Below are 10952 nucleotides of genomic sequence, written 5' to 3' on the forward strand. Positions count from 1 at the left end.
AAAAACTTAATTTTGAAAAACAAAATAAAATAAATTCAAAAAATAAAAAAACTTAATTTTGGAAAACAAAATAAAATAAATTCAAAAAATAAATTTCAAAAATAAAAAACAACTTTAAAAAAATTAAAATTAAAAATTTCAACATAAAATTCCAAAAATAAAAAACAATTTTCTCTCTTAAAATCATATTTTACACATTATAAAATGAGAAGGAAAAGAAAACATATTACACAAACGAGTTCAATTATGTGACTTGCTAATATATATACACTTGAGTAAGATTTTATGTTCTTTTTTAAACATAAACAACAATATTATCCATCTAAATTAAGGAAGAATACTATGTATATATATCACTGAAAGATATATGTCAATACTCCGGACATTCGACATTCGAAATTGAAGTAAATCAATACAAACATGAACCACATACCACATAAACAAAGACACTAATTCAACCAAAAAACATGAAAAGATAAATTCAACAACCAGAATGAAGTATATGGCACTAAAATTAGTCTTCCACTTCAATCTTGCAATCCAAATGTATGTTGAGTCATTGTCACCTCAGTATTACCTTCATCATTAGTGTTGATATCTTCCTCATCTTAAAAACACAATAAATCATACTTAGGTGCATATGCAACAAAACAATGACATGAGTATATCATAAACATGAACAAATAAAAATAAATAAAATACAAAGTAGTATTACCATTCATATTTTCCGAAAATCCATACAACCAGCTTCGAGTACAAATCAACATTTGAATGTGTTCAGGAAGAGTAGAACTTCTGTATTTCGTAAGAACACATCCATCAATACTGAAAGAAGACTCAAATGCTACTGTCGTGATAGGAATGCTAAGCACATCGCGTGCCATTATGGAGAGTATTGGAAACTTTTTCTCATTAAACTTCCAATAAAGAAGTACATCAAAATCTTCAGAGTATTCTTCATTTAGCTCCAGTAATTCATCGTCAAAGTATATATCTAATTCATTCTTTCCAAGAACAAACCTACTCTCAATCGAGTTCCATGTTTTAAAATGTTGCGACATATATAAATAGTTAAGACATATTTTACTCCCAGTATTCACAGAAACAACATAACATAGTTTTAAATTAAAGTGATGGTAATCGAAACAGGTTTGCCTTTAAAAGGTTTTGATAAAGAGACGAATGTTACTCCCAATAATGAATAAACATATAATATCAATATGATAAGAAATGTTATCAATGAAATCCAGAGAAGAACTAGATATCTACAAGTGTATATTGCTAAATAACTGAGTCTGTTTTATTAGCTTCCACAAAGGCATTATAAAGTGCTATTTCCAAAAAATATTTAGATAAATACATTTCATTTCTATCTATGTAAGTTCTAAATGTTGCTAAAGACCAATCTATTTACATCACCTAAAAATAGTAATCTGGATTAATAATTAGATAAAGACCAATATATTTTTTCTAATATATGTTAGTTTAGATCACCTCTTAGAGAGGGTATCTTATTTATTTAATTGCTCCTTACTAACAATTTCATGCAATAATCCTTCTCTTTTTCTAATACTAATAAAATATAAATAATAGACAACCTAAAGTTTTCAAACAAGTATATATATATATATATATATATATATATATATATATATATATATATATATATATATATATATATATATATATATATATATATATATATATATATATATATATATATATATATATATATATATATATATATATATATATATATATATATATATATATATATATATATATATATATATATATATATATATATATATATATATATATATATATATATATATATATATATATATATATATATATATATATATATATATATAAAGAAGAGGAAATGGGGTGAAATAAATATGTTAATATAAAAACTTACCGTTATAGTCTTTGATGTTGTAGCTTTATTCCCCTCTCTAGATAGCTTAGCCAATGAGTTGAACTCATTAGATGGTTGAGAAAGAGAAACACTTTCATTGGTAGAATAACTAACATGTTTTTCATAAAACCCTTTTAATTTATCCATTACATTCTTAAGTTTCCCTTCAGAGGTTGAGGCATCAAGTGTAGTATAGAAAAACTTCAAAAATTTATCCTTCAAGCGTGGATCAAGAATAGCTCCAAATGCTAGCACAACACTATAGTTTTTTCAGTATTTGTCAAATTTCACTTTCATATCACTAGACATATGTTTTATCACCTTATCAATACTTTTTTGATGTTTTTCTAAAATGCACTGGACTTTCCACACTTGCATGAAATACGGATTTGCAGTTGGATAAGATGAACCAGAAATCAAATTGGTAATTTCATAAAAAGGTTCTAAAAACTCACAAATCCTTTCCCCCCTTCCCATTCCTCATCAGATGGACAATATTTATAGCTTCTATCCGCCACCTTATAAAACTCAAAAGCTTTCCTATATTGCAAGGAACTTTCAAGCATCAAATAAGTGATATTCCATCTAGTAGATACAACAAATCTTAAACCACCGCTAACATTTATCCTTGCGTCCTCGACACAATCTTTGAACTTAAGCATTCTTCCATTAGATCCTTTAATATGCTTGACACTCTCTTTAATTTTATGGAGAGCTTCACTAGCAACTTTTAAACCCTCTTGGACAATTAAGTTGAGTACATGGGCCGAACATCGGATATGAAAAAATTCACCACCACACATCAAATTGCATTGCACTCGAAGATGAGTTTTCAAATGGTCTTGCATGTTATCATTGGCAGATGCATTATCCATCGTAATAGTAAATATTTTCTTATCTATTCCCCATTGTTTTAAGAAATTAAATAAAGTAGCTTCTAGTGCAATACCCGTGTGTGTGTGTGTGTGGGGGGGGGGGGGGGGGGGGGGGGGGGGGCTTCATTCGAAGAAAGTTAAGAAGTCAACTAATTAACTTCCAATTTTCATCAACAAAATGAGCAGTCAAACAGATATAAACCTCACTAGTAGATGATGTCCAAACATCCGATGTTAGACAAATTTTATTTGGAATCCTACCCATGATTTCCTTAAGCTTGATCCTTTCTTTATCATATATTTTTTTCAATATCTGACACCATGGTATTCCTATAGACCATTTCAACACATGGATTCAAATATTTCACCCAAACTCGAATTTTCTCATACTCGACAAAGCTAAAAGGAAGATCATGTGCAATAATGGCTTCTCCAAGTAATTCACGATGTGTGTTTTGGTTGATTGGGGTTAGGCTTGACGATTCCTCTAGACTAAGAAGGCTTAAGTGGAAACTTTTACAAATAAAAACATGACGACTTAGATGTGAAGTTCCATAATTTTGACCAGACTTGGGATTTTTTTCGATGGCAAAATTAGTACTACAAAAATTACATGCATCTCTTTCAACTCCATCCTTTCCTTTTCCAATTTTAGTGAAAATAATCCAAAGTGTTGACAATATTTCCTTACGAGTTTCATCTTGACCTTGTGCATACTCACTCATATCCATTGACTCCATACTATAACAAAAGGAATGTGTGTTATGTCATGGTTCTATATTAAGAATCACATTCCAAAAACTAAAAAAATATATAAACATAGAGTTAAAATATATTGCAATGAATTTTAATATCATTCTATTTACTCGTATACTCCATTTGGTAACTAGTAGAAAGATAAAATGCTGAAATCTGAAACAACGATAGACACTTATTATACCTCATCATATACAACCTCTTTTAATTAACTGTTTTCAAAACCTCAAATAAAACAACAACACTGCTGCAGCAGTTTGATATGCTTTTATGAGCTGGGAATTGAAAAAACATGTGAACTTAGATTTTATTTATTTACGATTAGAGAACAGAAATAACAACATATGTGTATGCTTCATATTAAAGCTAGTTTTATTTTTCTTTCTAACTTATATATCCAATTATTTAATATATTAAAAATTGCTATATAATACAATGCTTTTGTTTTCCATTTTGTTAACTCAATTTCAATTCACGTAGCAGTGTGCACCTAGCTTACACTCTCTGCAGCAGTGTGTGCATCTAACTTCTACCCTCATATTTATCAAATAATACTAATATACGTAATTAGTATTATTTTCCTTTTGTTTCATAAATAGTGATCATGAAATAGTGATCATGAAAATAATACAAATTATGAAAGAAACAATTAGTTGCTATGAGAAAATATTGTAATGTAATATTACATGAGATATTTTCTTCTACTTTTCTCAATTTCCAAACACACAATTTAATCTCTCTTTTATGACCACAAGTTCTACCCACTTGCTTAATTTTTTCCAACCACATATTCCAAGCCTTGTTTCTAAACCATATTGCCTCTCAATGTATCAGTAGCAGAGAAAAGAACATGGGAAAAAGGAGAGGATACTTGTGAAAAGAAAACAAAGTTTGAGAAGAAGAAAAACTTGAAGGAAGAAATAGGAAGCTTGGGTTCATTATCTCATCTCATCATCTCTCAACATCTCTTTCTATAAGGTGGATTCTAGTTAGAACATTTCTTACAATAGAGATTAGGGTTTTGGTAGTAATGACATAAGATCCATTTTACTTGTTGTGTGTGCTATCTTGATGATGAAATTTTCCATGAATGTATGGATTATTTATGATTTCTATGATTGTTGTAGTTTCCCATATTGATGAAGTTCTATACAGGTGAAGGACAAGGACAAGGTGCTTTGATTTCCTTGACTGATTGATATTTTAGATGGTGTTCCACTGTGTATATATCTATTTTGAGATCATTCAGAGAATGATCTAGATCATAGTTTTCTTTTTGGCATCGTTGTATATATTATGCCATAGTTGTAGTTGTTTTTAGGCATGTAAATATGTACATTGTTGCTGATAGGCGCTTATGTATTTCAGTATCAGTATTACACTATATGTAATATATACTTCTAGACATGTATTATATGTGGGTTTTACAATTGGTATCAGAGCAGGTTGAATCCTCGATCTAGCCGTGAAATATCATGATAAATTCTTTCTACCTCATATGTACATTGTCATCATTATTCTCGATGCCATATTTATAGCATTGAGCCTGATCAACTTAATTCTACTTATATTTTGTTTAGGATCATGGATGACAGATGCAGAGGTTCTGGTAGGCCAAGAACTTAGAATTCAGACTTAGAACCAACAATTGGGAGTGATGGTGTTCAGTGGCCTCAATTTGTGCAACAGATGTAGCAACAATAAAACCAATCCATGTAGTTGATGATGCAACAGTTGAATGGCAGTCTTCACCCTCAAGTAATTCCACAAGAAGCTTCAGGTGGTAGTTTTCAGGATTTATTCTATATGAATCCTCTGAATTTCATGGTGGATTAGATCCTATGAAAGCCCGTTAATGGATAACCATCATAGAGAGAATCTTTTAGATAATGCACTGCAGTGAAGAGAATAAGGTTGTGTTTTCTTCTCACATGATGAAGGGTCTGTTGTTAGATGGTGAGAGAGTGCTTTGACTCTCATGACTAATCAAGGAGTACCCAAGGATTGGAAACATTTTAAGACTACTATTCTGGACAAGTATTTTCCTAGCACTTTGAGAATTCATAAGGAGTTTCAATTACAACAGCTTAGGCAGGGTGTTATGGCAGTGGTTGAATATGCTGAAAAGTTTGAGGGCATGGTTTCTTACTCCAGGAAATCTGTGTATGCACCAGATGGGAAATGGAAGATTGATCAGTTTATATTTGGATTAAGGGGTGAAATCTCTCATAGTGTTTCTCAGAGGGAATTCAATACTTATGCAGAGCTATTTAGACAATGTTATGTAACTGAAAATAGTTTGAAGAAGGTTCGAGAGGAAAGGGAACAATTTAGAGTTCGCCAGAAGGACCAAGGGAGACCAAGTCGTCAGTTTAGGCCTAGACCTCAACCTTTCAAAGAAAAACAAGTGCAACATGCAAAACCTACCCACCCTCTTCAATGTCAAATGTCTAAGAGGTTTAATTTCGAGAGATATGCCTGAAGTGCAATTAGGTGTTTTAATTGTCAAAGGGAATGAAAATTGGCTAGAGATTATCCTCATAAGAATATCCAAGCGCAAGGGAAGAGTACTGGTCGGGTTTATATCTTGGATGAAAAGAAGGCTAAGGGTAAAAATGCTTTAATTGATAGTACGTGTCATGTAAATGACCATCCTTATTTTGTATTGTTTGATTCTGGAGCAACACGCTCTTTTATGTTAATTCAATGTATGAAGTGTCTCGATTTGAAAGTAATTCCCTTGTCCCCTCTTATGGTGGTAACTACCGCCATGGATGAAGTTGTAGAGACACCATTGATTTGTTAAAATTGTTCACTATCGGTGAATGGTAGGATTTTTCAAATTGATATTATATGTTTAACCCTTAAGAAGGTGGGTGTAGTATTAGGAATGGATTGGATTCCTGCCAATTTGGCGTTTATTGGGTGCAAAGAGAAGTTAATTATCATTTCATAGTGAAGTTACTCCAAAGGATATACTAACCACTATTTTGGAAGGTACAGTTGGTTTGGTTAATTACTTGTTTGAGAAGGAAAAGTATGTTCTCTTGGTTCTCACTAAGGAGTCAACTGACAATCTGAAGGTTACACAAATTCATATAGTTTGTGAATTCCCAGAAGTTTTACCCAAGGGTGTCACTTCCCTCCCTCATGAAAGGGAAGTGGAGTTCTCTATTAATTTGATACCTAGGACGACCCCAATATTTGTCTCTCTATATCGTATGACATCACTCAAAATAAGAGAGTTAAAGAATCAATTGGAAGAGTTGTTGAGAAAGTACTTCATCCGGCCTAGTGTTTCACCATGAGGAGCTCTAGTGTTACTAGTAAACAAGAAGGATGGTGATAGGTGGTTATGTATTGATTATCGCCGGTTGAATAAAGTCACCATTAAGGACAAGTATCCCCTACCAAGGATAGACGATTTGTTAGATCAATTAAACGGAGCTCGTGTGTTCTCAGAGATTGATTTATGATCAGGCTATCATCAAATTCGAGTTAAAAGTTTTGATATACCAAAGACTGCATTTAGAACCCGATATGGCTATTATGAATTCCTTGTAATATCATTTAGAGTGACGAATGCACATGCTATTTTCATGGATTATATGAATCGGATATTCCAACCTTATTTGTACTATTTTGTAGTGATCTTCATATATGACATTGTGCAAGTGAGAGATAACTTGACTATTGGGGCATCACCCATGTAGATCATAAATAAACCTATCATGCAGGATGCTAGACTAACTCAAAATTATATGAATTGGTATAGGTCGGTTATAAAAACATAGTTTGTGTCTGGCCTGGGATATTTGATCGACCCATGCCAACAAGATTCGTACTCATACGTCCAACAACAAACCCCCCGCCCAACAACAAACCTCACACCATTACCAAACCCAACAACAATATCAACCCACCCAATCACAATATCACCATACCAAAAACATCCAACCACCTATAAAACATGATTCCAAACCCACATACACCCAACTCTACAATCAATCCATGCCACACATCCAAACACAAAACCAAGAGCATGACCTTTACCACTAACAACCATATGCCGCCACCATATCTTAATATAGCCTTGACGATGTATATGATTCCGCCGCACCCAACCATATCCCCAACCTATGTACACCCAAACATCCACCACCAAAGCACCAAAATATCACACCACCAAAGCTCCCAAACATCATATCACTAAAGCACCCAACAAACACATGCCTTTCAAACACCAAAAAAACCATCGCTTCATTTCTAAAACGATTCAATATACCAATTCAACCTACCATGTCGCCAAAACCTAACCCAACCAACACGACCCAACTACGACAGCATGGGCACCAAACTCGATTACAGAGCGCATGGTGTTAGGGGGATATGATTGAAAATTTGTTAGATATGACCCTCTCACCAACCACCTTTGTCTCAGGCGAATACTAGGAGACCCAAACACCTTATGGAAATCATGGGAGACCTCGAAGGCATGCGAATGTGTCGGGGTGTAGAATCGGAAGGCGTTATGATCGAGGGGGTCATTAATTTCTATCCAATTGTTGTGTAATAATGTTTGATGAAATAATATTATAATTGTTTTTATTAAATATTTTATTTTATTTTATTGTTAAAATAATTATAAAAAAACAAGATAACACAATAGCCACTACCTGTGGCGCATGCTCATAGAGGATGCACGCATGCACCACATGCAGTGGCATGTCCTATAAGCATGTGCCATGCATGATGGCACCTATTACAAAAAATGAGTGCATGTGTCATACCCTCTGACTACTCTTCTTGTGGGTGCTTTTTTTATTGAAACATACTTTGGTACTTTTTTTGAAAATATTGTTATTTTAGATTTTTTTTTTAAAACATGATTATTTTTTAAAAAATCCCTCTTTCTCACAAGGAGGAGCAAATAAAAAATTAAAAATTCAATAAAAAAAGGATGATTTTTAATTCTTTAATCTTTGTAATTTAATTTAATAAGTGTCACATGTGATACATATGTGAAAGGAACGGGGAAACTAGGTATAATAACGAACGGAGGGAGTAACTTGCATACATTTTAATTCATCCATATGCATCATTCCTTCACTAATGGATCATCATGGACTCAAAAACCTTGGGCTTGTGAAGCTAGAGTTTGTGTGTATATCAGGTCTCAAAAGCATGGTCTGATTACCCCATCAAGCATAGGGGATGTGAAACCCTAATTGTGATGGTAGAGGCTTGGATTCAACAAGGATTTGTCCAGGAAATTCTCTAGGGTCTTTAAAACCCTAATCCCTAAAAGTACGATGATGGGATCTCATGGACCTTCTCTAGGCCTTGTCTTGGCCATCAAAACCCTAATGCGGGCTCACACACTGAAAGACTGATGGTTGAAGCATATGGTTTGATTCAAAAGACTTGCTTGAGGGGTAGGCCTCAAGAAAACCCTAATCAAGGAGATGATGAATCTGATGGACTTGGCAGCTTGACTTTGCATCCATGACACCCAATTTTCACCTATTATCAATGTACTTGGTCTAATCCATCTTGGTCTCAATGACCTATTGTTGTCCAGTTGAATGTTGGTATATCTTTGGCATTGGTCATCCAAACAACCAAACCTCTTGTGTCACAATCTATTTGCAAGTCATGCCTATTGATTCATGGATGTTTCATTCAAACCCTAATCATATGCCCTCAATTCATAGCTTTGTTCATAAACCATGTTAATATATATTACCAGTCAAGTCATGTTCTTTTCAAAGTCAAGCATTCATGTACATGGAATAAAACAAATTTCAAACCATTTGTCAATCCATTCCATTTCACACCATTCTAAACCATCACATTTGATTTTACATAAAAAAAGTACAAGTCTTGACAATTTTGACCAATTGTTGACTTTTTGGTCAACTTTGACCAAAGTCAACCCAAAATCCCTAAACCCTAAAATTATCCATAATCATCAATTCAATGTCCATTAACAAGAGAAATACAAATAAAAGTGAATTTTTGACCAATTGTTGACTTTGGTCAACAATTGACTTTTTGGTCAACTTTGACCAAAGTTAACTCAACCTCTTTTCATCCTAAAATCCTAAGTCTTCCATCCTAAACCCCAATCCATCATGACGTTGTTCATGTTTGCTTGCTTCCATTATGATTTCTTCATTTGCAAGTTATCCTTGGCCAACCATGTTCATGTTCATGCCATGCCTACGAGAGCAACCAAGTCATACAAAAAGAGCAATTCATAACCATTTTAAACCCACCTAAGTCATGACATCTTCAAGAATTCAAGCAAAGGCAATTTTACAAGTCTAGACATAACTATGGACCATGTGAAGTAATGTTATATGAACAAAAGCCAACAAAGAAAAACATTGCCATAAACCATCCAATTTGCTGCTGACCATTGAAACTAGACCAAACAATTCAAAATACCACCTGCAACCATCAGGCATATGGACTTATCTGCAAACCTGAAGCATGCCAGACCAATAACAGAAGCACACAGTCAGTTGAGCCTACCTGCTACAAAGCATAAAAACAATGGTCATTAATATCTACTGCATGTCCACAAACTGAACCAATGCCAAGTCAGGCCTGCAACATACAGACCAAGCTAAGAAGCAAAGATGAGCCAACCCAAATGATATTTGCTGCATCTTCTACACCATAACTCATACCAGAATGCCAACATATCAATCTCCCAAAATGTGCATCCAACAATCGTGTCATATGGAGTCATGCTAAGGTGAAATAGAGGCTATGTGGGTGAGCTATACCTGCAGAACAAGGATAGGTCAGAACATCCTATGAACTCATGCCAACCATGGCCTAAATGCAACAATCATGGCAGATATACATCATGACCTTGCATTCCATCAAATTCTTGGTATTGTACAACACCACATCATGTTGCAATAATCCAAATAAGACCACACCAAGGCAGTGGATTTGCAAGACTTGCTACCATGTTGAGCATCTAATGCATGAGCTAAACCTGCAGACAACCGAGTCATAACTAATAAGAGACATCACAAATACCAGACCATGAAGTGTGTTAACTTACCATGAACCTAAGTCCCCAAGACCTGTTGCAGCCATGCACCACATAAGGCAATGACAAGGTCACAATCAATTAATGGGATGTGACCCTGCTACAACGTTCCTGCTGCACACAACCAGGATTCAGCATCACAGGCCAACTATGCCAAATCAAGACCACATGCTGCTTAAACTCAGCTCAAAGTCAGAATCAACAGCATGAACCAAGCTACTTCATGAGGCAGACCATGCCAGAGATACAGTGTACCGCAGAATCAATAGGACCATTCACTTAGCTTGCTGCAGTCAATTAGAATACTTTACAAACCTAGCAAGACAATGTA

General features: G+C 34.0%; 1 protein-coding gene across 1 annotated transcript; it reads left to right on the forward strand.

Annotated features, from left to right (window-relative positions):
* The first annotated feature begins 5530 nt into the window (after positions 1-5530).
* LOC127096215 (uncharacterized) lies at positions 5531-6034 on the forward strand. Its single transcript, XM_051034815.1, has one exon. The coding sequence runs from the start codon at positions 5531-5533 to the stop codon at positions 6032-6034; it is 504 nt and encodes a 167-aa protein (XP_050890772.1).
* The last annotated feature ends 4918 nt before the right edge of the window (positions 6035-10952 follow it).

The sequence above is a fragment of the Lathyrus oleraceus genome, chromosome 1, assembly GCF_024323335.1.
Source record: "Lathyrus oleraceus cultivar Zhongwan6 chromosome 1, CAAS_Psat_ZW6_1.0, whole genome shotgun sequence".
Taxonomy (NCBI): Eukaryota; Viridiplantae; Streptophyta; class Magnoliopsida; order Fabales; family Fabaceae; genus Lathyrus; species Lathyrus oleraceus.

What these genes read in the sequence shown, in the direction of transcription:
- LOC127096215 (XM_051034815.1), top strand. Translation starts at nt 5,531, where the DNA reads ATGACTAATCAAGGAGTACCCAAGGATTGGAAACATTTTAAGACTACT.